This window comes from Natator depressus, chromosome 3 (assembly GCF_965152275.1).
Source record: "Natator depressus isolate rNatDep1 chromosome 3, rNatDep2.hap1, whole genome shotgun sequence".
In the NCBI taxonomy this organism is placed as follows: domain Eukaryota; kingdom Metazoa; phylum Chordata; order Testudines; family Cheloniidae; genus Natator; species Natator depressus.
Window position 1 is genome coordinate 109,183,682 of NC_134236.1, and position 27,966 is coordinate 109,211,647.

Sequence of the window (27,966 nt, forward strand, 5' to 3'; positions counted from 1 at the left end):
ACCGCGGGGAGGCGGCCTGGGGGGCGTGTCGGTGCCTGCGCGGCCGCCTCTCCCCGCCTGGCGGCACCTGCGGGGGCTGAGGCGGCGGCGGCCTCTCTCCGCTGGTCCGGGCTGGGGCGGCCGGGCCGGGGGCAGGATGCTGGGAGCCCTGTGGAGCTTCCTCAAGCGCCACAAGAAGAAATGTCTCTTCCTGGGCACCTTCCTGGGCGGTGAGTGACCCGCCGCGGCCTCCCGCCCGGCCCCCCTCACTCCCCCTTCCCGCCTCTGAGCCGCTCCCCCGCCCCGGACTCCCCCTTTCCCCGGCGTCTCTCCCCGCCGGGCACTTCCCCCTTGTAGGAGGCCGGTGCGGGAGCCACAGCCCCCCCCCCCCCCGTCCCCGCGCCGTGCCCTGCGCCGTCCCCCATGTGTGTGGGGGGGCCGGGGACGGGGGCGCTTTCAGATCGGGGCACCCAGGGTCCGTGCAGCGGCTCCTGCGCAGCTCGGGAAACACTCGTGCCCACCCCGCCGCTGGCAGCCCCCGCGGCGCCCCCTGCGAGGGAATGGGGCGGGGGGGCTGCCCGGGACCCCACGGAGCGCGCTGTAATCTGCTGCCTCTCTGGCCGTGCCCTTCGGCTCAGCCTGCAGCGCCGGCGACACTCCTGCTTCGGGGAGATCGCCGGTCAATGATTGCTGCGTATGTCGGATGGACATGCTTCCTCTGCGCTTACACCTCGCAATAGGTTCCGCCCAAAACCTTTTGGAGTATTAACTTGAAAGGCAGTTTTAAAAATATAATTTTCTGACTGGTTTGGATAAGACAGTTACATGTTCATATATAACTTACTTAAATTGATTAATTGAGTTGCTGAAAACATATGAATAAATGAAATGCATAAAAATGAATAATTTTGGGATGCAAAATCAGTGGTTTTAAGAAGCACAACAGACAGATCTGGGTTTTACATGGTATTTATTCTTTGCAGTTATGTGGAGAGGATGATGGCACAGTAGCCAATGAGGCAACTAGTATTTTAAAATATTTTCTTCCTGTTACCATGTTTGTTTCCATAGTGATTGAGTTTTACTAAAATGTTACCAAGGACCATGGTCCCCCTATTGCTTGTGGGGACACTAAGAGGATCAGCTGAAGCAAACAATATCAATGAAACTTTTAGGATGTGCCCATTCAGTTGCTAATAAATCTGAATTAACTTGAAGGCCTTGAAAGCAACACATACCTTGAATTATTTAAGTTTTTAATGATAGTTTAACAAAATTCATATTGCAACACTGGAAAGCCATTACATATTTTGTATCATCCTTACAGGTACTAACTATTGCAATAATTCAGTAAGCTAGCTGTGTATTTAGCTGAAATGCACATTTGCCATCACTGATAAAAACATCCTATGTGCTCATTTTAGCTCCAGTCTTGGAAAAGGCACTGCCCCAAAACTTAGTTGACTGGCAGTGCCATGTATGCTTCCAGGATGTTGAATGCACCTATACATAAATGTCTGAAAACCAGGAAATACAGAGTTTAGTTACACACAATAATTTGTCCCTGCCGTGGGGATTTGTGCTTGTCTGGTAGCGTACCTAACAGTACGCTACAGGGCAGAGGTAAGTGTGGGTGTTATTCCAGATGGAGTCCTTAAGACAAGCATTAAGGGCTGGTAATACCTGGCAGCAAGTGGTCAAATATAAGCACGCTAACCGTTTCTTTTACTGTACCCATGTGTTGTGTCCCCACAGGGCTCTGTATTTATCTGGAAAGATAGACATCATCTGTCAAGGCAGATTGGGACACAAAGGGCATGTCTACGTTGCACTTGGGAGGTGTGACTGCAGCAAGCATAGCTGTACCTCAGCCAGCTTTGATATAGCTGGATCTAGCAGGCCCTGCTCCCCGAGGGCATCTCAGAGCTATCGCTGCCTGTACCTAGGCCTTATACCAACAGGGCGTCTCAGAGCCACTTGGCTAACAGCTCTGCCTTCCTCCTGGCTCCTCTATTCCCCCCATAGTAGAGCCCTGTAACCCAACCCAAACCCAACGGACCTGACTACAAGTGTTCGGGCTGGATCAATTGGGGAAAAAAACTGGACCCTTTGGAGGTATGGGGGGGTTGGCACAGTGGTGACTGCCTGCCCTACTCCTGCCAGCTGCCTGCAGTGCAGAGCGAGAGACTGTGGAGGAGTTGGTTCAGCAAATGGTGGCAGACAGCAGGAGCCAGTCACAGACTTTTTGCCACTGATGCAAGCATCCACTGCTGCACTGACCCTCTAGACAGGAGGTGGCTGACTCCGTTTCGGGGGAATGGGTCTGGGTCAGGTTAGTAAATGACTCAGCCCTCTCAGGATCAGGCCAGGTAGGCTCGGGTCTGAGTCAGATCTAAAGATTCGGGCCGAGCTGACCTGTACCTGTAGGAATGGAAGGGCCATGGGAAGGAAATAAAATGATAACCTATGGGCTGTGAGGAGCACATCTGCCTGCTGGAGAGAGCAAGGGGAAGTGGATGGAAGCCCCAGACTTCATATTCCACACTTCAGGAATAGGGTAGAGCTAGGGGAATCAGCAATATAGGAGGATTACTGAGGTGTGAAGCGTTTCATCTCAATAGGATGTGCTTGGGGGGTGGGAGGGTGCGGATCAGACCATCCCATGGAGATGAATACAGCATGACATAATAGCTCTGAGACATGTGAACTGACCCATTTATCTCAGTGGGGGTTTCCTGTTCGCGGTTCTTTTCCAGTCTACCTGGCCAGTGCTTCTGAGTTGAGAGCGCTGTCCAGAGTGGTCACAATAGAGCACTCTGGGATACCGTCGAATTGTGTCCACAGTACCCCAAATTTGACCCGGCAAGGCCGATTTAAGCGCTAATCCACTTGTCAGGGGTGGAGTAAGGAAATCGATTTTAAGAGCCCTTTAAGTCGAAAAAAAGGGCTTCATCATGTGGACGGGTGCAGGTTTACATCGATTTAACGCTGCTAAATTCAACCTAAAGTCCAAGTGTAGACCAGGGCTTAAATACTGTTTGGGTTTATAGTAGTAACTTGCTTCCTCTTTCAAATATTTACTTTGTAGCCTGTGAATCTTGATTCAGTTGGGGGGGAAAAAGTATAGATTTGTATTTACAGCTTTGTAAGTGCACTGTAGCATCAAGAGGAATTTTGAGTCAATATCTAAACTTGTTCTGTGTACTGTTATGTGATTCTCTCCAACGAGAAGAGCTGTATGAAGAGAATTAGTGTAGAAAAAGACATATATGTGGTCAAATAGCAGTGATGCTTATGGTAGTAGTGGTGATAATACAAAAAAAAGTACTCTGGTAGGACTTCCATACCTCCAAAACAGTGTATTAAAGACCTGAATGCTTTAGATCCATATATGTCCTCTAAAACATCGATTTGACTGGTAATCTAGGAAATTTCAACATTCTAAGATTGAGGTGGTGTTCATGTCCAAGCTCAAGTACAATGAATATAAAAATAACATTAACCATTGATCAGTTGGGGAAAAGTTACTTAAATCTGTCAGTGTCATGACATGAGACAAGTGCTCAAAGTCTTTTTAATAGAAGCATAGCAGGAATAGGGCAGGACTTCCCTTGAAGTCTGGAATCTTGTCTTTGCCATTAGTCAGTGCTAGATGTTTCAGTGGACAGTGAACCCCTATATAATGTCCTCTGCCAATTGTACCATACTACAATATTATAAGGTAAGGGGAGATTTCTTCTTGATCCCAGCTGCTGGTTATCTTAGGCCCCTGATCCTGCAATGTGTTGTATATAGCAGATCCCTGAAGCCAATAAGGGCTTATCTACGCTTGAAACACTACAGTGGCACCACTGTAGGTCTTGAGTGTATGTACTCCCTATAGTGATGGGAGGGGTTTTCCCCATCAGTGTAGGTAATCCGCTTCCCCAAAAGGCAGTAGCTAGGCTGATGGAAGAATTTATCCATTGACTAGCACTGTCTACACCAGGGATTATGTTGACTTAACTGTGTCGCTCTGCAGTGTGGATTTTTCACACCCCGAGTAACATAGCCAGGTTTACCAAAATATTTAGTGTTGACCAGGCCCACAAGTGGTTGATAGCCTTTGTGATTTTCATCCCAGTTAGAGATTTAATGTCACTTCTGTATATTAGGACTCATCTACACCTTCAGATGCTGAGGAATTTATTTCTGACTTTTTTTGCTAACAGGCCCATACAAATATCTAAAAAAAATATTTTTGTCTAAAATTGAGCTATCCATTTTCTTTTCTTTTGTATCTCGCTCTCTTCCCCCTTTCTTTGGGTTTTATGCATTTAACTTTTCTCACTGACCCTTTATTTCTACCACACTCTTGCATTGTCTGCTTTTCATTCTCTAGTCTTTTTAAATATTTGTTGTTTGTACAGTAACTCCTCACTTAACGTTGTAGTTATGTTCCTGAAAAATGTGACTTAAGTGAAACGATGTTAAGCGAATCCAATTTCCCCGTAAGAATTAACGTAAATAGGGGAGGTGGGGTTAGGTTCCAGGGAAATTTTTTTCAGCAGACAAAAGACTAATACACACACATTGTAAATTTTAAACAAACAATTTAATACTATACACAGCAATGATGATTGTGAAGGTTGGTTGAGGTGGTGAAGTCAGAGTGTGGGATATTTCCGAGGGAATGCCTTACTGCTAAATGATGAACTAGTACTCGGCTGAGCCCTCAAGGGTTAACACGTTGTTAATGTAGCCCCACACTCTCCAAGGCAGCACAAATGGAGGGAGGGGAGACAGCATGGCAGACAGACCCTGTGTGTGAGAGAGAGATGTGCATTGCCCCTTTAAGTACGCTGACCACACTGTAAGTACATTGCCTTTTTAAGTAGATCAGCAAGTTGTGACAAGAAAAGGAGTACTTGTGGCACCTTAGAGACTAACCAATTTATTTGAGCATAAGCTTTCGTGAGCTACAGCTCACTTCATCGGATGCATGCTGTGGAAAGTGTAGAAGATCTTTTTATACACACAAAGCATGAAAAAATACCTCTCCCCCCCCCCCCCCCCCGCTGGTAATAGCTTATCTAAAGTGATCACTCTCCTTACAATGTGTATGATAATCAAGGTGGGCCATTTCCAGCACAAATCCAGGGTTTAACAAGAACGTCCTTGGGGGGGGGGGGGGGGTGGTAGGAAAAAACAAGGGGAAATAGGTTACCTTGCATAATGACTTAGCCACTCCCAGTTTCTATTCAAGCCTAAGTTAATTGTATCCAATTTGCAAATGAATTCCAATTCAACAGTTTCTCGCTGGAGTCTGGATTTGAAGTTTTTTTGTTGTAATATCGCAACTTTCATGTCTGTAATCGTGTGACCAGAGAGACTGAAGTGTTCTCCAACTGGTTTATGAATGTTATAATTCTTGACATCTGATTTGTGTCCATTTATTCTTTTACGTAGAGATTGTCCAGTTTGACCAATGTACATGGCAGAGGGGCACTGCTGGCACATGATGGCATATATCACATTGGTGGATGTGCAGGTGAATGAGCCTCTGATAGTGTGGCAATATTGTTAACCTATCCAACTATACTCTCAGCCCAGCAGAAGCAGCTGTCCTATCTCGGGGCCTCTCCTTCTGCCCCTCCACCCCCACGAACATGATACAGTTCTGTGGTGACCTAGAATCCTATTTTCGACGTCTCCGACTCAAGGAATATTTCCAACATACCTCTGAACAATATACTAATCCACAGAGACCTCCCTACCAACACTACAAAAAGAAGGATTCTAGGTGGACTCCTCCTGAAGGTCGAAAGAGCAGAATGGACTTCTACATAGAGTGCTTCCGCCGACGTGCACGGGCTGAAATTGTGGAAAAGCAGCATCACTTGCCCCATAACCTCAGCCATGCGGAACACAATGCCATCCACAGCCTCAGAAACAACTCTGACATCATAATCAAAAAGGCTGACAAAGGAGGTGCTGTTGTCATCATGAATAGGTCGGAATATGAACAAGAGGCTGCTCGGCAGCTCTCCAACACCACTTTCTACAAGCCATTACCCTCTGATCCCACTGAGAGTTACCAAAAGAAACTACAGTTCAAGAAACTCCCTGAAAAAGCACAAGATCAAATCCGCACAGACACACCCCTGGAACCCCGACCTGGGATATTCTGTCTACTACCCAAGATCCATGAACCTGGAAATCCTGGGCGCCCCATCATCTCAGGCATTGGCACCCTGACAGCAGGATTGTCTGGCTATGTAGACTCCCTCCTCAGGCCCTACGCTACCAGCACTCCCAGCTACCTTCAAGACACCACTGACTTCCTGAGGAGACTACAATCCATCGGTGATCTTCCTGATAACACCATCCTGGCCACTATGGATGTAGAAGCCCTCTACACCAACATTCCACACAAAGATGGACTACAAGCCGTCAAGAACACCTATCCCCGATAATGTCACGGCTAACCTGGTGGCTGAACTTTGTGACTTTGTCCTTACCCATAACTATTTTACATTTGGGGACAATGTATACCTTCAGATCAGCGGCACTGCTATGGGTACCCCCATGGCCCCACAGTATGCCAACATTTTTATGGCTGACTTAGAACAACGCTTCCTCAGCTCTCGTCCCCTAACGCCCCTACTTGCGCTATATTGATGACATCTTCATCATCTGGACCTATGGAAAAGAAGCCCTTGAGGAATTCCACCATGATTTCAACAATTTCCATCCCACCATCAACCTCAGCCTGGTCCAGTCCACACAAGAGATCCACTTCCTGGACACTACAGTGCTAGTAAACGATGGTCACATAAACACCACCCTATACCGGAAACCTACTGACCGCTATTCCTACCTACATGCCTCCAGCTTTCGCCCTGACCACACCACACAATCCATCGTCTACAGCCAAGCTCTGCGGTACAACCGCACTTGCTCCAACCCCTCAGACAGAGACAAACACCTACAAGATCTCTATCAAGCATTCTTACAAGTACAATACCCACCTGCGGAAGTGAAGAAACAGATTGATAGAGCCAGAAGAGTTCCCAGAAGTCACCTACTACAGGACAGGCCTAACAAAGAAAATAACAGAACGCCACTAGCCGTCACCTTCAGCCCCCAACTAAAACCCCTCCAACGCATTATTAAGGATCTACAACCTATCCTGAAGGATGACCCAACACTCTCACAAATCTTGGGAGACAGGCCAGTCCTTGCCTACAGACAGCCCCCCAACCTGAAGCAAATACTCACCAGCAACCACATACCACACAACAGAACCACTAACCCAGGAACCTATCCTTGCAACAAAGCCCGTTGCCAACTGTGCCCACATATCTATTCAGGGGACACCATCACGGGGCCTAATAACATCAGCCACACTATCAGAGGCTCGTTCACCTGCACATCCACCAATGTGATATATGCCATCATGTGCCAGCAGTGCCCCTCTGCCATGTACATTGGTCAAACTGGACAGTCTCTATGTAAAAGAATAAATGGACACAAATCAGATGTCAAGAATTATAACATTCATAAACCAGTTGGAGAACACTTCAGTCTCTCTGGTCACGCGATTACAGACATGAAAGTTGCGATATTACAACAAAAAAACTTCAAATCCAGACTCCAGCGAGAAACTGTTGAATTGGAATTCATTTGCAAATTGGATACAATTAACTTAGGCTTGAATAGAGACTGGGAGTGGCTAAGTCATTATGCAAGGTAACCTATTTCCCCTTGTTTTTTCCTACCACCCCCCCCCCCCCCAAGACGTTCTTGTTAAACCCTGGATTTGTGCTGGAAATGGCCCACCTTGATTATCATACACATTGTAAGGAGAGTGATCACTTTAGATAAGCTATTACCAGCAGGAGAGTGGGGTGGGAGGTGGTATTTTTTCATGCTTTGTGTGTATATAAAAAGATCTTCTACACTTTCCCCAGTATGCATCCGATGAAGTGAGCTGTAGCTCACGAAAGCTTATGCTCAAATAAATTGGTTAGTCTCTAAGGTACCACAAGTACTCCTTTTCTTTTTGCGAATACAGACTAACACGGCTGTTACTCTGAAACAAGTTGTGACAGCAGCTGCTGTGAGCAAGCTCCCTCTGTCCTGAGCCTTGTCGTGTCTCCCCCCAGTTCTATGGAGATGGGGTAAGCAGGGGGTAGGGGGACACCCTGACACCCCCCCTGCACAGCAAGCAGGAGGCTCGCAGGAGCAGCACGTGGCAGTGGGGGAAGGGACAGCTGAACTGCTGGCAATTGATAGCCTGCTGGGTGGCTGCCGCACAGGGAACTTAGGGGAGCGGGGAGCTGATAGGGGGGCTGCCGGTCCACCCTCGTTCCAAGACCCCACCAGCTAGTTCCAATGGGCTGCTCTTTTTGCAAGCAGTGGACAAAGCAAGCAGCTGCCAAACAACGTTATAAGGGAGAATTGCATAACTTTAAACGAACATGTTCTCTGATTGATCAGCAACGTAACAACGTTAACCAGGACAACTTTAAGTGAGGAGTTACTGCATTGCAGTAGCACCAGAAGCCCCACTGTCAAATTGTGAGGAATCTCTGCTTGGAAGACATTTCTTGTGTAAATTCAAAGCATTATGTCTGGCATTTTATTTCAACTTGAAGTTCCAGTTTTTAATAGTACTGTGGAAAAATTCGACCCCAAATAGTTGATACCCAGATTCTTGAAGAAGAATATGATGTTGTGGTTTTGTTAAATAAAGAGAGACAGGTCGGTAGTAAAACAGAACAAAGGGGCAGAAGTAGGAGGAGCTTAATGACATTTTGTAAATCTGCTTGTTTAAAAAAAATGTATATCTTTATAGGAGTCTACCTACTGGGAAAATACGGGCAGAAGAAAATTAAAGAAATCCAAGAAAGAGAAGCAGCTGAATATATTGCCCAAGCACGAAGGCAGTATCATTTTGAAAGTAATCAGAGGACCTGCAATATGACAGGTAAGGCAAGCAAATACATTTATCTGATCAACAGAATCCTTTGGGGACTGAATCCTTTGAGGATTTATTTATTCCCACAATATGGAAGGAGAAAATTAACACAGCAGCTAATTAGAACTCAGAAGCATCAGTGTTGAATAACTGTCTTATAACGGCATAGTTCAAATAGTATTATTGGGCTCTATAATAATATAGATTACAGTTCTTGTAGGTTCAAGTTCTCTAAGGTCCTTAAGCACTATCTTATTCAAGAATAAAGTGGTCGCTAAACTAAAGAGGCGGGTAGATTTACAGCAAGCCACCAAGATTAGTAATATAAACAAACACTTATTAAGTTACATAGAATTAACTTGGCAGATAACCTTTAGTACATCCAGTAAGAAACTTTGCAGTTTAATAATTCCCTAACTTTGAAGATAGACCAGTTAAAAGGTGGAACATTAAGGTGGTGGTGATTATTCTTGTATTACAACATAATCTATACTTTAGAGATGGGGAATTATTTATTCACAGGTGGTTCAAGGTTATTTATGTAGCACAGGGGTGGAGCAGTATTTCTTTTTTCCCCTTTGAAGTGCATAACGGCTCCCTGGGTTGCTGAAAGTGATTGAGGATACCAAGGGTGCTTGGAAAGCAGTCTGGACTTCCTTTTAACTCAACAGAAAAACTTTTCCATTTCATAGGGCTGGGTTGACTCTACAGAGGAAATTAGGTTTTATTTATCCTGCTCATCCACAACAACTAAGTACCATCTCTCTGAGAGTTTTTTTTTTTTCTTTCTATGTGCATTATCATTATATACTGTGCATGTCTGTCTTTCATTTTATCCTCCTAACAGGATAGGAATTTGGCTCTGAAATCTTCAAAGAAGAAGGGAAGTTGGCCCCCAATATCCCTTTTATGTGTTTCTTGTTTTAAATATAAAACAGATCTCGCAGATATGCAGTATCCTTCCTCTTTAGAAATAAGATCAGTGTTTTCTTCTCCACTGAAGAAAGCCAAATTTTAGTTTTGGCCCAGCTGCAATATACATTTTAAGATTTTATATATCAAATAATTAGATATCTCCTATTTATATTGTAAAAATAATGACACACAAGTGGTACTAACAATTTGTGTACAAGTGGCCTCCTGAGCACTTTGCTTGTGTTGGGTTCCATTCTATCGCCTTCCTTCAGTTTTTTTTTTTCTTTCAGGTTCATAACTCTTTGAGGCAGTGACTGTTTTCTTATGTCTGTAAAGTACCTGGCATACTTTAAATTCTACTGCAGCATAAATTATAATAATTTAGGCCCTAAGAACTATATTTTGTAGTTTGTGTGTGGTAGCATAGTATTCAATTGTGAATCAGGTAAAAAGAGGAAAGATGCCTTAATGGTTGGGGTCCTAGCCTGAGATTTGGGAAACCCGGGTTCAACTTCCTGCTCTACCACTGATTTCCTCTGGGATCTTGGGCAAGTCGCTCAATGCCTCAGTTTCCCATCTGTGAAATGGGGATAATAGCACTTACCCATCTCAAGGAGCATTGTGATGATAAATGCATTAAAGACTGTGAGGCACTCAGATACTACAGTAAGGGAGGCTATCTAAGTACCTGAGAGACAGAAAAAGGAGGACTTGAAACAAAAGTCTAACTTGACCAGCCAATTAAGCCTGGCACAAAACATAACTAACTTGAGAACTAGCCTGGAGTTGAGGTTTATAGACGCATGAACTTAGCAAACAGCGGGCAAGTGCAGACTCTAGGAAGTAGGAAATATTCTAGCTGGAGCTGTTGTAAAGGCTGTTCCTAAACAAGCGGACCAGGCTTTGATATGAGCAGTTAGATGGGCTGGTGCAAATTTGTTTCTTCCTGCACAAATAGGAGTTCCCAATCAGTAAACAGAACAAGCCAGGGTTTCTTTGAAGCAAACCATCCCTGTGACTTTACATACTGTTAAAATGACGTAAGTTTGACTGTACTGTTTCTTTTTTGATGTAACCTGAAAAGGGCCTGCCTTAACCTCTAAAAGTAGTGGTAACAGATGGGTAGTGGCCACCCCAGTTTGATTTCCACAAGACTTATTGAATTAATGTTTGCTTTTGTTAAACTATGATTGGAAACCTTAGATCTTATGGTCATGCTGTAGTATACTTTCAGCCCCTTCTGTGTATCTTGTCCTTCCCTCCAGTCACACACACATACCAGGTATGTTGTAAAGTAAGAAACAAAAATGAATTTTCTTGACTATTGGAGGGAGGGACACACTTAGGCTGGTTGTTTTTCTTTGTTTACCAATTTATTTTCTTTTAATGATAGTGCTGTCAATGCTTCCAACACTGAAGGATGCCCTAATGCATCAGTTGAATTCTGAGAGCCTCACATCTTTACTGAAAAATAGGTAAGAATATTTTGCAGGTGATCTTAAAAAATGTGCTAACTGATTCTGAGTCTCAAATTTTCCCTGATTTGGGCTTTAAGTGATGCATTTGCAGTTTAAAGAGCATGAGAAATGTTGATTCTCTAGACCCTTGAATCAACAGTCTGTAATGGTATTCATTATATCATAATAAAATGATTATTTATTAAGTATGTAGTTTCATGTATATGGCACTTCACAAACATTAGAAGAAAAGATCCTTGCCCTACAGCACTTAGTCTAAGAGCCCTAGCTTCAAGCACTTAACATGTGGAATTGCTGCAGAGAAAGTGCTTACAGAATCAGGCCCCATCTGAAACAGGACAGTGAGTCTTTTTCAATGAGTTGCTTACAGTGAATTTGTAAAAATGTTTCTGTACTCTTATCAAGGTCAGGCATGAAAAGTATGCACGATAGCTTTCCAATTGTAATCTCACGTGGAAGAAGTGAGATATTAGAAATTAATTTAAAGTAGAACAGGTAGGGGCACGTTCTACACTAATGAGTAATGCACAGTTTTAGGGACATACCTCTACCAATTGTGGTGATGGCTTTTGTGGCTGTGATTCCCAACCCATTGAATTTAGGCTACTGAACAGCCATCACGTGGCAGTGACTTCTTTACATTTGATCTGGTGTGTATTGAAACTAGTGACCTACAAGGGGAAAAACTACACAGCATATAGCCAATTTTGACCTATCCAGTCCCCTCATTACTATCAGAAGATGCTTTCACTTACATTAATGCTACAAGGAAAGCATTGTAGCTACCAAATTTCACCACGGCAACTTAAAAAAAGTTGTTGTTTTTTTGAAAAAGCATCTGGAAAGGCTTTTTCAATAGTTCAGCCTTAATGAATTGATTAACTAGTCATTGTCTGTCTTAGTTACGTTAAGTCGCTTGCTAATTTTTTTAATGCTATTTAAAATGGTTATCAAACCACTAAGCAATTGACTTATAGTAGATGTTCCAACAATGTCTTAATTGTAGTTGTCAGCTGCCAAAACAGTGGAAAAACACTCTGTTATTTCAGTGTTGATGTGTTAATTTTATACAGTATATTAAATCAGTAATTTTGTCACAATAAACCATGATTTTAAAATGGAAATGTGATTGCAGAGTCCCTTAATTATAAATATTTACTTAAAATTTTCTTCAATAATCAAGTTCATGTCCTGAACTAATCAGCAAAACAAGTTTTACAACAAAGGACACCCAGGACTGTAATAAGGCAAAGATGCACAGTAGCTGAAGTCATACACTGTAGTGTGTATTCTTGTATCAAAATTGATCAGAATACAACGGTTGGACGGGACCTCAGGAGGTCATCTAGTCCAACCCCCTACTCAAAGCAGGATGAATCCCCAGTTTTTGCCCCAGATCCCAAATGGCCCCCTCAAGGGTTGAACTCACAACCCTGGGTTTAGCAGGCCAATGCTCAAACCACTGAGCTATCCCTCATCTAATGGGTGATTGTTTTGATAAGCTTGCAGGTCAAAATGTAAGTGAGCTCTGAGATGTTGGTGAAATGGAGTTGGTTTTCTTCATGCCGTGGCAGTGGATGTGGGAAAGGGCAGGCCAGGTAGTAACATAGTTTTGTTTTTATCTAAATTTCTGAATTCAGATGTTACATGTAATTGCTAATCTCTTGTGGAGAGAGCTGGGCAGCCAGATCACAGATATTAAGATGATCAGGGATTCTGTACAGTAGCTTGCAAGCATGAATAATCTTTTTGGATAATGATGCAGGTTAGGGTACATTCTGATCAATTGCCTCTTGAGCTCACTGGTGCAGAGGAAGCATTGAATTTCATTTTGCTTGGAGGTAGGATTGTGAGTTTTATTTTTTTGTGGAGAGACAGCTCATGAGATGAGGTAACTGACTGGATTGGGTATAAAGCCAGAGTTTTTCAAGTAGCTATGTATTCTTGGGCTCTGCCCAAAGATGCAGGGATGCTTTCTCACCTTCTCCTCTGGCAGAGAGGGATCAAACTACTTCAGTCCATGAGAAGTCATTTAGACTGAAGGAGGGAAAGAGAGTACATAGCAGGCAGATAGAAAGGATCACCATTTCCTAACACTACTATTTTGTACCGTGTAAAGGAGCAGAAATGGAGATTTCAGTTCTTGATGTCCCAGAGGATACATTATCTTTCTGATATTTCAGTGTGTTAAGATTGTGCCATGCCTTAGTAAGTCTGCTGAAATATGAAAAGCTGGTCACTTTTTTTTTTTTTTTTTAAGCATTGCTGTGGAAAAAAATTTCCTCAGTCTTCCTAGGAAACTTGCTCCTGTCTGATATTTCTTCTTCTCAGAGTATTCTGGTTCCATCTTGGTCTCCTCTCCCACACCAGAGCACTCCTGGCTGTTGTGACCAGGGAAGTGGTCTGCCACTGTATTCCTTATTCAACACCTCCCATCTTCCAAGCTACTCTTTTACATTGTCTTCCCTAGTGAACAACTCCAGTGCTTGCTTCTGCTGCTAACTATGGCTTTCCAGAGAAATAAGAATAAAGTCGATGTGATTCTGGTCAATTTTGCTGCCTCCTACGGGCTTCTGAGTAGCAACAGTGAAAAATAACATGACTGTGGTCAGTTTTCACTCTTCTGTCGCTTGATATTGGAGACTTAAGAAGACCACATCAGTTTACATTGAAAGGTTATTTTTATAATCACGAGCTCTAGAAACAGGTTTTATATTTAGATGAAAACATAGGTTCTGCAAAGGTTTATAGCATTGGTTCCTCTTCCCTATCCCATTTGGCATGGAAAGTTTTGTACTCATTATATACAAATAGAACAAGTATATTTTCAAGCCCTGTAATGTGCTGGCTTAAAGGAATGCTCTAGTATGGTTTTTTTATGTAGGATTTTTTTTTCTCTCAATTTTTTTAAAATATAGTTTTCAAAATTGTTGATACTTTATTCTGTTTTGCAAAGTATAAGTATGAGTTGCTGTTACATATGCCATAGCATTCCTCTGTCTCTTCCTTAATGTGTCTCCATCTGTCCACCAAAGTCATAGATTTGATAGCCTATTCTATTTCATTCAGTCTGTTGTATTATTTCTACTAGAGAACTGAGCAGTTGATAGAATTTTGGTATTTGTTTAAAATATCAGTGTGTTCCTTCCAAAAGGATGAAAATGGCCAGAAGTGTTGAGAGCCAGATCTATGAAGAACCATTAATTGGGGATCAAAAATCATAATTTAAATTTTATTATTTTACTGGAATTTCTTCCAGCCTGACTCAATAGTAGATCATTGTTTCCTACATAAAAACAGCGATAGTTATGTAACCTTTCACACCAAGGAATTACAAAATACTTCCCAGATTATTTTCAAGGATCATTTCATACAGCACTGAAATGCTGTCATCTCTGGAGTGGAACGCAACAGGCATTCTGTATCAGCAATGCTTAAAAATAAGCATGGCTACATAATCTTATGAAAAATTAGGAAGAATTTAGGTAATAAATAAGGGTTAAATTTGGCCAAGACATTGAGGATAACATGCCTGTTTATTTAAAAAAAAAAAAATGTGGGAGTGGCATTTTCTTTTCCACAGGTATCTCAGAGGATACATCATCTCTCTGATATTTCAGTGTGTTAAGATCGTGCCGTGCCGTGCCATGCCTTAGTAAGTCTGGTCAGTTTACTCTTTCGAGCTTCAGTTTCATCTTTAAAAATCATCAGCTGTGCTCCATAAAGCCAAACTTGGCAATGGTTCGACTTGGAAGAAGGAATATGACTACTGAGACTCTGGTCCTGCAGTGCACTGCACTGTGCCCACCCAGAGCCCCATTAAGTCAGTGGGACTCCAGGTGGGCATAGATGTCTGTCTGTGTGAAACAAATGGTAGGATCTGGGCCCATGTCACCAACACCGCCTTCTGGATCATCAGGGTTTTCTCTTTAAATATTGAGTCACTAAGCTTATGAACTCAGACCAGATAATAGAGCTACAGAATCTAAATTGCCAAAAAAATTAATCTGGTACATGAAAGTTGTTTTGAAAAACCTCCAGGATTTTGTAGTTCTTTATTATAGACACACTTCTTCCTGAACTACAAACAAATGATGGTGGGCACAAACTTAATTTCAGTAATTATTGTAGTTATATAAACTTGCCTTACAACACTCTTATTTCTTTTAGTTTCTTTAATACTTTCTAGTTTCTCTTTGAATGTAAATGTTTTTAATATTTTTCATTATTTCTTTCCCAATAGGCCACCAAACAAGTTAGAAATATGGGAGGATTTAAAGATAATAAGTAAGTCAAAATGAGAGATTTTTATGTACATATTATTATAGCATAATAAGCCTAAAAAAACATCTCTTTTGTCTTCCCCTTTTAGAATATACATATCCATTTAGGCGCACAGGAGCGGGTTGCTCTTGCTTCGGCAAATATTGTTTTATATAGTCACTATTCTACTACACTTAATAGCAACATTATACAGTATAAGCCATCACAGAAAGGTGCTACAGATAAGAGTTTTGTATCTCTTTGGAAAGTCATAGGGTCAGAGGCCAAGCTGAAGTATCTCACTGAGTCTTGGAAGGCTGTAAGACCCTCATGAAAATCTGAGAAGAGTGGAATAACAGTGTAGAACTATGCATGCCACCTTCTGCACCACTGTGTAGGATCTCCAAAATAGGTGCTCAGAAATGACTGTGATGGGCGCAGTATAAGAACCTGAACAAAAAAAATAATACATCATTGCTACTAGAATGTCTTGTCCAGTTGTACATATCAGCTGTTGATTTTGCTGAAGCCCAGACTCATGACAGAGTCTCATGTCAATGTCAACATATGAGGATTCAGCAAACTCTATAGGCAAACACGTATATGTGAGGTCAGACCAATGTGAGAATCGAAAACACAGTTACATGTGGGACAAACAAGATTGTCCATGACTGACCGGGGCAAGCTGTTGTGTCCTTGCTCTGTGGTGGTCGGATTTTTCACATAAGGTATTAAGGTGCCTTGCTTCAAAGCAGTTAATGACATGACAAAACTGCTGCCATCTTGCTCTAACATGGGCTGTTGCTTCCCAGTTGCTGGGTCTATCTGACATGTTTTCAAGTTTTTTAGTGTATCTTTATATTGTTTGTACTTGTCATCATGAAACTGGATACCTTGCTTTAGCTGATCATAAAATATGGCCTTGTGTATTGAGTTGGCTTACGAATAAAATACCCAGAGCAAGGCAGATGAACTTTTCTGAGCATGCCTTCAATGCCAGACATCCAACAGTGATTAAGGATTCCAATATTGGGAATCTCATCCCACTGTTTCATCCTGCAAACAAACTGAAGACTGAGCATATAGAACTAATCAGGTTGCCTGTGTCTTACAACCATATAAAAGTATTGTTAAGTACGACTGTCCAATAGACATATGGCTTAGTGTTTTTTTTTGATGTCTCTGTCACTCCATAGACAATATGATAGCATTCCAAATGCAAACCTGGCCTTGCTTATGCACTGGGTAATCTCATAACCAATTATGGCATTTGGTGATGGCATACTCCCTAAGTAGCAATACTTCTCCACTGACTTGAGAGAAGCATGCTATCAGCTGTTGATTTTTTTTTTCTCAAGTTCATAGTAACCAATCATACCATAGGAGCCCCTTGTTTCATCATTGTACGTGTTTTGGGGTAGAGGGAAAGGGAAGGATGCCATAGTGTATACATAGCTGAATAGCTGTGCAGTGAAATACCATTGGGCCAAGGTGGAATACCCCTTTCTGACTCCTAGCTACCATGTGTTGTTCTGTTTTTTCTCTGTTTCATTTTCCACTCCCTTTGGTTCTGTTTGTCTCTCTTCTACAGCTTTCTTATATATGCTACTTTGTTCATCTGGTCCCCTCCTTCTCCTTCCCTGTTTCCTAGTCCTTTTCTTCTCATGTTCTTATTGCTTGCTACTCAAGCAGACTTACTGCCTAGTTGCCTCATGTACCCTTCCATCCAGACATCCTCTCTTGCTCGTGGCTGGCTGCTCCAGTGCCAATGCTGGTTCCCGTTTCCTTTCTTAAGCAATATCAGCCCCAACCCTAGGTAGTTAGCAGGCTGCTGCTTGTTCCCAGGCTGCTGTTATGCTGCCTTTGTCTGAATTGCATGATGAAGTCTAATGTAGTGTTCTAAATCCGTTTCCATGGCCTAATGAAGAATGGAAATTTCAATACAACACCCCATTTTGCATTTTATATTAGCCCAATAAAAGGAATCAACTGGAAGTGCATATAGTTTGGGTAACTTGTGCAGTATCTTTTCTTTTTGCAAATAATTTTAATAGTATAATTTAGCATGTTTTACAGTGAATGATTGTGAATTTTATTAAGCATTTTAGCTATCACTACTGTACATATTTAGACTTATGTGATCATCTTGGTTGTGAATTTTCTTTGAGTGGTGTGTGATCTAAGAAAAGGAATGAAAAATGGAATGACATAAAAAAATGACTGTAAAAATGAAAGCTGATACTTACTGAGCTCTGGAGAATGCTCTCCTTTGCCCTCCTAGTGATATAACTTCAAAATTATTTCCTTTTTCCTCTTTAAGGTTTTACCAGAAGCATTGTAGCTGTGTATAGTACGTGTATGCTTGTAGTTCTTCTGCGAGTCCAATTAAATATTATTGGTGGTTACATCTACCTGGATAATGCGGCAATCTGCAAAAACAGCACAGTAAGTATTTATTCATGGAAAGAAATTATTCAGTGAGAGATGAAAGGGTATATAACCAGGAATATTGGGATGAAATTATGGAAGGGAAAACTTAGGTTGAAATCAGGAGTCGGGGTATGAGAACTCTTCTGGCGGAGAGATGTATTAGTCTATGGAATAGTCTCTCTCAGTGGAAGTCGTGATAGTCCTGTTGCTTAAAACCCTTAAAACTGGGCTGAACAAAATACTAATAACTTCACCTAACACCCTGTCTGAGCAACACAGGTGCAAATTGAGAGGGTTATTTGTTATTAAAGACCCAAATAAATACATTTATCTTATTAATTTTCTGAGAGCTTGTCTACATTACCTGCTGGATTGACGGGCAGCAGTCAACCCAGCTGGGGTTGATCTATCACGTCTAGTCTAGACATGATAAATCAACCGCCGAGCACTCTCCTGTCGACTCCGGTACTCCACCAGAGCGAGAGTCGACGGGAGAGCGTTAGCTGTCGACTTACCGCTGTGTCTTCACTGAGGTAAGTAGATTTAAGTACGTCATAACTTAGATTTCCCCCCCACCCCTGTAGACCAGGCCTGAGATATAGCAATATCAGTATGGACAAATCAGCCTGTGGTAGGTAATCCAGGTGCAGGATTTTCATGCCTAGTTCCTCCCAGCATATAGGCAGGCTGCCCCAAGTTACAGTCTCCCACAATTGAAGAAAAATTGATTGGCTAATTACAACACTGACTATCTAGTCACATTGCCTGACCCCAGTTGTCCCTTGAGGCTTCCTGACTGGATGTTCTCATTGGTGTTGCTAGATCATGGAAAACAGCTAGCAAGGTAAGAGATTTGGTTTTCTTTTCTGTGTTATGGCTCTCACCAACAGGAACAAATGGGTCCAGCTAGGGTGTCAGATAAGATCTCAATGAGCTACTGAGTGGCTGCTCTAAAAGCATGAGATGTGGGCATTAATAGTTATCTGAGTGCTTCTCTATATTGTTAACCGCTCCTTCCACCTTCCTTTCCAGAGTCATGAAGGGACATGCTGGTCTCTAGAGACAGGCCTGGGGGCTTAGGAGGATCCACTTTCCAGTAAGGCAGCCAGAGGTGGTGGAAGTCAGGGTCCAGTTGGTAAAATCTAAGGAGGTTCTTGGGCAGGGTGAGTGTAGAGGGAGAAGCACTCTCTGTTTCTGCCATCTTCCGAGGAGTGGAGTGGATTGGCAGGATCCAGTCTGAGAGGTTGCCTTGGAGCAAAGCAGATGGCCTCCGCTTCATGTCCTGAGAATTTGTTTCACCACAGAGAGTTTTAAGGCTTTTATGAGACTTGAGTTGATGTTACCCCATTCCATCAGAGTGGCTTTCCTGAGGTGATCTGAGGAGCAGGAAGGTGGAGAGGGGACTGGTTCCAACTCTAGCTTGCCCTCTTCAGGAGAATTCCTATCTGAGCAAAGGGTGAATGAGGGATGAGGTTTCTCCTGCCACTAGGGATGGAGAAGAGGCCCCTATAATACAGTGGAGGGGAAAAGATCAGGGAGCTTATCTGCAGAAAGCTCTTTTTGGAGGAGAGGTAAAAAGATCCTTTAGGATGAAAGGAAGCAGAAGCCATACCCTGAACAAAGGGTCTCCTTTTTATTGGAGAAGGAGGAATGGCTGAGAGAGACTTGTCATCTCCCACCTCCAGCGTATCTGCTTGTGAGCTCTGGTTTGAGTTGATTTATTCTGGAAGTTCTCTTCTTGGGTGTGCTAGGACACATAGGAGCAGTCCTGCTGTTCCTCAAAGTCCCCGGTGGGGCAGGGGTTGCTAAATTAGATTGGCTACTCCCATTGTTTGCTCAGGCTTGTGTATAGCAATTCTACACAAGGCTGGGAAAGGAAAGATGAGCAGAATGACCTGCTGCTAAAGAATGGATGTGCCGCAGAAGACATTTTTAGCTCTTCTTCTCAATTTTCCTTTGAGGAAGTCTTTGTCCTACCCTGCTCCATGCTGTGAAACTACTGATGTCTGGAAGAAAGATGGTGCCTCACCAGTGAGGCAGAGTTGGGGAAGCCCATGCATGATATTAGAAGGATCTGGGGGAAACCCACATATGGTGTTGAAGGACTCGGGAGAGTAAAATCCACATCCAGAATGACTACAACCTACATGAAAGCAAAGGAGGAGGACTCGTGCATTAATCTATACTAGTGGCTGGCACATCATTAAATTGTTCGGGTTTTTTTTTCTTTACAGACACCTCTAGCTCCCCCTGAAGTCCAACAGCAATATTTATCAAGTATTCAACACCTTCTAGGAGATGGTATGACACTTGTAAACTTACTATTTTTATATCATGCCATTGTATGCAATATTTCAACAAATAAGACTTGAATAATTTTTGATACCTTTTTTCTGCCCATAGGTCTGACTGAGTTAATAACTGTAGTTAAACAAGCTGTGCAGAAAGTTTTTGGAAGGTAAAGGTGACTTTTTTTTATCTTTTCCCTGGTAGTTGCTTCCAAATAGTGTCGGGGGGTAAAAATATTAAAATGAGGAAACTTTTTATTATTTGAAAATAGTATCTGAAAATGTCTGATTTATCTATTAATGTGCATTGGCAGGCTTAGCTTGTTGCAACAGATTTCTGGGTTGATCAATATCTAAAAATGGTGATGGTGGTTGTTTGAATGTAATTTTGTCACAAGCAAATAAATGAAATCTATGTTGTTGACTCTGCAATTAACATTTTGGTCCTTTCTTTCCACAGTGTTTCTCTTAAACATACTCTGTCTCTTTTGGAGTTGGAGCAGAAACTTAAAGAAATCAGAAAGTTGATAGAACAGCATAAAGACTTGTCTCACTCAGATAAGATTGGATCTAGATCTCTGTTGTGTCATTATATGATGCCAGATGAAGAGAACCCATTAGCCACCCAGGTACTTGTTTAATTTTATGTGCATCATTTTTATTCTATTTTGTGCACCACATTATTGTTGTAGCATGGTAACTATACCCTTAATGAGAGCCAATGCCAGTTATTTCACATTAAGTCAAGTGTCCTGGTTTCTTTAATCTAGGCAATGTAATGTATGGACTAGAAGAGTTAAGACAGAATTGCTTTTTATTCTAATGTCAATTTCATCCTCCAGCATGGAGAAACAAAGGTTATAGAGGAGAAGAAAACTTCAGTGGCAATCAGTTGTTTCACTAAAACAGTTTTCCAAACTTCCTGAAGTTTGCCAGCATCATAGTTACATATCTAATCCACATCTCACACTGAGAGGAGATTTAGCTCTTAACTCGATATAAAACTAGTTTTAAAGAATAAACTTTCCCCAGAAGGGGTGATAAGATACTCCATCTCATGTTAAATGACTAAATATAAACGTGTTGAATTATTTCAACTTTAGAGGGCTAAGGAATACCGAATATCTCGCTAAGTTACTCTGTTTCCCAGAAAACTTTCTGAAAGAAAACAGCCGTGATAAAATTAGTGAATGCTTCTGCGAACACAGAGATTATAGACTTGATAAGCACAATTTAAAACTTGGTTTCCAGTTGGACATTTGTTACAATGATTTTCTTATTACATTTTTGGCTTGACTTCTCTCCCTTTCCCCTGTTGCTCTTACGTTTTAATCCTTATTTTTGGTCGCTCATGGGATGTTCACTGTGAGGCTGCCTACCCTTTGCATGAGGAAGCCTTGTCTGTGCTTGCCATGGGTCAGCTCCCCAACCCTACTGGCCGTTGACAACACAAGCACTGCCCTCTTGGCCTCACTGTCACTCTACAGATTAGTGATTGGCATATGCCAACCCCCAAGACCTCCCAGCATCTCCCTGGAGTGTCCAGCCCCAGGTCCACTGGACACTTGCAGTATTTACAAATCCACTGCTTCCTTCAAACAAACCATGCACTTCAGTTTACCAGCTCCACCTCAGATCACCTCTGCTTTACACACAGCACATAGATATCTTTATAGTGAACTCAAGTACAGTAAAACCTCCGAGTTACGAACACCTTGGGAATGGAGGTTATAACTCTGAACAAAATCTTATGGTTGTTCTTTGAAAAGTTTACAACTGAACATTGACTTAATATAGCTTTAAAATTTTACTATGCAAAAAAATTCTGCTTTTAACCATCTTACTTTAAATGAAACAAGCACAGAAACAGTTTCCTTACCTTGTCAAATCTTTTTTATACTTACCCTTTATTTTTGTAGTAGTGTATTTACTTTTTTTTTTTTGTTGGTCTCTGCTGCGGCTTGATTGTGTACTTCCGGTTCCAAATGAGGTGTGTAGTTGACTGACCAGTTAATAACTTTGTTTGTAACTCTGAGGTTCTACTGTATAAGTCTATTTACAAAGCATAGAGATTCAAGTAGCAGCAAGTAGTAGTATTGGAAACAAATGGTTACATGTAAAATAAAATCATAACACACATTCTAGTGCCTAGACTTACTTAAGATGGTACTCTCATGTCTAATAAAGTATTGCTCACCCAAAATCTTTGTAGCCCAGGCTGGCTGCAACACTTTTCGTGAGACTAGAACACTGTCAGTTGTTTCCTAGGTGAAGGATTCGGTATGTCGTCTTGCGCTCCAAGGTATACTGGAACAGATATACCTTTTGTCTTTATTCATAAACCAGACACTTCCCCTGCTGTTTGTTTGTTCTTGTAGATTTTGCAATCTCTCAATCTGCACCTGATTCGGTATTCATGTAGGTATATAATACACAAAACGCAAATAGCCAGGGAGATAGGTGTCTTGCCTCTTGCCTGAAAGGAACATACCTGAGATATGTCACTTTCTGGCGACCTGCCTTAATTCCAAGACATTGCGAATATAATTTTCAGTATAGCTACATAGTTCTGTAAATATCTGTACATACATTTTGCAATGATTATGACAACCAGCAGGCTACTACTGGCTCTTGTTAGAGATCTCACATGCCACCATCAGTCAACTACAGATATTGACCCAGGGGATCCCTGTAAAGCACTTTGCACCCCCTGTGCACTCTGCCAGTTGGTATCAAGCGGTCCCCGGGTCACTTACTCCCATTTTACTACATTTCTGAAATGAACACTAGAGGAACGCCAGCCTGGTTCTGCAACAATGACTTCAAAACTAGACCATTATATTTGTAGTCTAACTGTATTCCAGTTGCTAATGGAGTTCCTATTAAATTGGATGTTTTGTTTGCTTCTTCTAGGCCTGTGGACTTACCGAAAGAGATGTTGCTACTATTAAATTACTTAATGAAACCAGAGATATGTTGGAAAGGTAAAGAGAGAACCTGTATTAGCATTAAAATCTTTATAATAATTGCAATTTTCATATATGTACCGGTGGTGGTTCCCCTCATTAAATTTGATCCTTAAATTATTAATACTGTATTAAAATTTAATGAGCTAAAGGCTTTTAGGCTGCCATTTTCAAAAGTGCTTAAGGGGCTTGAGTGCTCAAATTCAGTGGGATTTGAATACTAAACTCATTGGGCCTTTTCGAAAAACCAAGCTTTAGCTTTTAAAAACAAAAAATTGTGATTAATCACTGTAAACATTACTAGACACATCACTAGAAAATATACTTGCAAGAAGAAATAATCTTGCAGTGACAAGCTGATACGACAGGTCTTTTCCCCCCTCATTTTCTGTGGTTCTGCAATAACTTGGGCCAACTTCTCCTCTCTGTTAGATCAGTGTAAGTCCAGAGTTGTTTCATTGAAATCAGTGGCTTTCCTCCACTCTTACTCGTACGTAAAAGTGCAGAAATTTGGGCTTAATTTTCATTTTCAGATTCTATTTTTAAATGGATTCCAATTGACACCTTTTTATGCAGGGTTTTAGCAGTGCATTAAATGTTTTCTTCTACAAGGGAGTTATAAAAGTGAGAGGTTTTACATTGAAAATGTTGACAGAGATTGAATATGGATTCACTGAACTATGGGTAGGTTGTTCTTTTCATTGATCTTCGAGAGGTATTGGGGATTTTATTGTGCCCATCACCACAATTTCTTAGCACTAAGTAAGAATGATTATTGAAGTTCTAGTTCTCCTGTATTAGTGATAAATGCTTGATCTGCGCTGGCTTTTATTCAGCTTGTAGGTGGATTTCAATGTGTTGGTTATAACCTGTAAAGCCCTAAATGATTTGGGACTTGGTTACTCTCTCTGTGGTATACTGCCTCAATTAAGAACAGGACTGGTGCTTAAGGTGGAATTGCCTCAATAGAAATAAGAGGGAACTGCTGGCAGGGTGTTCTGTGACCTTTTTTTTTTTTTTTGGAACCTGCGTCTGCCAGAACCCAAACTTGTTAATCTTCTGGACATGCTGCAAAGACCATCTGTTTGGTGGGCTGAGGAACATATATTTTCGAGCAGTCCTTTGTCTCTGTTGTAAACCTTTAATTTATGGGATAGGCATCCAGATTGCTGGAGGGGTGCCTATGGGTGTATTTTAAAAATGTGACTAACTACATATTAGGAACCAGAACAGCAATTTTTAAAAACTTTTTCTTTTTACAGCCCAGATTTTAGTACAGTTTTGAGCACGTGTTTAAACAGGGGATTCAGTCGACTATTGGACAATATGGCAGAGTTCTTTAGACCCACTGAACAGGACTTATGTCAGAGTGGCTCTGTAAATAGGTAAATATTACTTTGATGGTATTTTACATGTTTTCTGTCTTGATTATGCTTTCGACTTCACAGTAATCTCTGCACATGGTTATAGATTCCATGGCCCCGTATAATGGAAGTAACTGGTGATGAGAAGAATTCTAGCACTTCATAAACAAACATGGATTTTAGGATTTTACTCACTTTAGTGAGGTAGAGAGGTACTAGCTTTGTCATTTTACAGGTGAGAAAACAGCAATATAAGCTGTGATTTGGCAAAGGTCCCACATAGTCAGTTGCAGTGTTAAAGCTAGAACTTCAGAGTTCTTGGCTCTCTATCCCATGCTTAGTCTGCTAGAGCATGCTGATAATTATTTTAGCAATAGTTTTTACAAACCCGAAGTTCAGAGTCCTGCAGCCTAACCACTGGGCCAGACTCATCCCTGTTGTGACTCCGTTGTCTGTTTTAATCCCCTACTTCTTAACACACTCCAAACTCCTTATAAAGCTTTGTGTTAGCACTCTTTGATATGAAGTTTCACTCCTTGACTGCCAGATGCTTAGTTTAACCCCTTCTGAACTACGTTCCATCTATAATAGAGTCAGAGTACACAGAACTGTACAATAATTGGAGTGTGCTGAATACAGAATAGGTCCTTCCTGGAAGAATGGATGCTGAAAGGCAAAGTGGATTTAAAAAACCCCACACAGGATAAACATAGAATAATATGAGGTCATTTTTATAGCTGAAATACTTACAGAATAGATAAATTGTGGGCATTTCCAAGGGAGCTTGACTTAATTGCACTTCCCTTATAACACACTCTTTATGCCCTGATCCTGCGTTGGAGGACATATCGGCAAACTCCTGCACCTAGTGAGAACCCTGTTGGTTTCAGTGAGGCTCTACGTGTGTACAGGGGTCTGCTTACCAAGATCTGTTTCAGTGCAGGATGGAGTTTTGAGATGGACTGTGAAAGGGGCATGTGGAGGGGCTTTATTACTCTGATACGTTTAGTAGTAAGATGAAAGGGAAATATGTGTACTTTTTGGGTGAGATCCTGGCTACACTGAAATCAATGGCAAAACACCTCATTTGAAAACTCCACACTCATCCAGTTCTAAAAAATCATTTTCAAATGGGAAAAAGATTTTCATTGTCAATAACAAAAAAGCAGAACTGTGATTTATTTAAAAATGCTTGATAGTCCCCTTAAATATCATTTATTTAAATGGATACAATTACTGTGCTGTTTTGGATTGCTATTAATCTCCCATCTGTCCTACTTGACTCCTCACACTACCTCCAATAGTATTTGAAAGCAGATGGGACTGCAAACTGACATAGGTAGTGATACAAACGCTACAAACTTTGCTTGAACTATAGTTCTTGCTACATGTGACATACCTATGTTGTTGAATGGAGTACAGTCACCAACAGATCAGTTGCTGCTTGTTGTGCTTGTTTTCTATGTGTGTGCTTTTAACAAAAGACCTGATAAAGAACAAATAAGTAAACTTAAAACCACACACAATGCAAATCTGAAACTTACTCTTTCAAGGGTAAAAGAGATGGAAGTGACTTCTTCAGAGTTGTAACAATCCCAAAGAATTTATATATAGTTTTTCAATATAAAAAGGAGACTTATGCCTGCCTCTTATGTGTTTTTTATTCCTTCTAGTCTTTCCAGTGTCAGTCTTCCTTTGGCAAAGATAATACCCATCATAAATGGACAGATCCATTCGGTGTGCAGTGAAACCCCTAGTCATTTTATTCAGGTAAGAAGCCTTTGTACTTAGTATCTTAAAAGTATCCCAAGTCTGCTAAAATATTCATTGTTAAATGCAACATTTTATATCAAAACTGTATTGCCCAATTCTCATGTGATGAGTTTTAGTTCAGTTTCTTTTAAGAAGTGGGAACAATTGGTGCCACTTAAGAAAAGGCTCCCTCTCCCAAAAAAAGGTCGGTCTCTCTCATCCCTGCCACCTGCTGTTGTCAGTGGGAGGGTAGGGAGAGCAGGGGAGAAGAAGAGAAGGATGGTGGTAAATGCAGAATGATCTCTTGATCAGACTGCTTTGGCAATTCTGATAGCAATTTTGTTTTTCAAATGTGACAAACTTTCATATTTGAGTAAAAAACTCAACACTTTCTGGTATCAGACTCTGTCATGTTTAACCATGTGTAAGTACTTCAGCAAGAAAAGGTGATGGTCCTTAAACTAGTTATTTTTTACTTTCGTCTTCTTCCAGGACCTGTTGATGATGGAACAAATGAAAGACTTTGCTGCTAATGTGTATGAAGCTTTTAGTACTCCTCAACAATTAGAGAAGTGAACTGTGCATCAAAAGGAACAGATCTTGTCTTTATATAGTACATCCCTTGTGAATACCTGGTGGGAACTTAAGGATTTTGGTTAATTTCATGATAGTGTAGGATTGCTAGACCTTCAGAAAGAATACACTTATTGAAATACTTGGGAATGCACCTGCTATTGTTTATATAATAGAATTCTGTTACAACACCTGATGAAAAACTTAGTGTTGGAAGAATCACTGTTCACTAAGACTTTGTATTAAGAAGGTTTCAGCTGTATTTAATTAACTCATTTAGAACTACTTTTATTGTACACAGAAGGCCAATATTAAGATACCTACAGTTATTAAAACTGACTTGCTTCGGATGTGGTGAATTTTGGAAGAAGCAATCTCTCTGATCATAAAACTCTAGAAACTGCAACAGACAGTAAGATGGGTGAAGTCAGGCTTCTCTCTCCTTCCCCCACAAAAACTTTAAAAAACCCTTCTTTCCTCAATTCTATAAATGACATCCTAGAGGATTTAATTTCCAGAGGCAAAAGCACAGTCTCTGCCAACTGATGCAGGTGCCTGACCAATGTTCTGGGTGCTTGCCTTCTTGCTGAAGACTTAGAATACGTTGATTTTTAGAGGGTCTGTTGTGTTTATGCTGTCGATGAACAGCTATCGATGTACACATTTGTAAATATTTTATCTTACTTTGCATTAATTTTGATCCCAGTACACTGTCTGTATTGCAATAAAGAATTTTAATGTAAAATTTGTGTGCAATAACTTTACCAACATAAAAGAATGTCTATACCTAAATAGACCACCATTTTAAAACTTTACATATATTAAAGTTTCTCTACATTTTAGTCTTGTATTTATTTTCATTGGTTTCCTACAGAAACTTGCAAAGACTAGAAAAATATAACTCTTTGGCACATAAGGTGGGACTACAGGAGAGCAATTTTCATGTACATATGGATTTATAAGTCCACATGCGATACCTATTTAAAAACCCAATCA

General features: G+C 41.2%; 1 protein-coding gene across 1 annotated transcript; it reads left to right on the plus strand.

The window, feature by feature from the left end:
* The first annotated feature begins 19 nt into the window (after window positions 1-19).
* PEX3 (peroxisomal biogenesis factor 3) lies at window positions 20-27,702 on the plus strand. Its single transcript, XM_074948541.1, has 12 exons — window positions 20-209; window positions 8,819-8,950; window positions 11,250-11,331; window positions 15,578-15,621; window positions 17,918-18,042; window positions 20,262-20,328; window positions 20,431-20,485; window positions 20,776-20,944; window positions 23,229-23,299; window positions 24,544-24,666; window positions 26,319-26,415; window positions 26,890-27,702. Exons 1-12 carry the CDS (start codon window positions 137-139, stop codon window positions 26,971-26,973), a joined length of 1,122 nt encoding a protein of 373 aa, XP_074804642.1. The 5' UTR covers window positions 20-136; the 3' UTR covers window positions 26,974-27,702.
* The last annotated feature ends 264 nt before the right edge of the window (window positions 27,703-27,966 follow it).

What these genes read in the sequence shown, in the direction of transcription:
- PEX3 (XM_074948541.1), top strand. Translation starts at nt 137, where the DNA reads ATGCTGGGAGCCCTGTGGAGCTTCCTCAAGCGCCACAAGAAGAAATGT. An exon ending in GGAGGATTTAAAGATAATAA is followed by an intron (nt 15,622 to 17,917) that starts GTAAGTCAAAAT and finishes TTCCTCTTTAAG; the next exon opens with GTTTTACCAGAAGCATTGTA. An exon ending in GTGCAGAAAGTTTTTGGAAG is followed by an intron (nt 20,486 to 20,775) that starts GTAAAGGTGACT and finishes TTCTTTCCACAG; the next exon opens with TGTTTCTCTTAAACATACTC.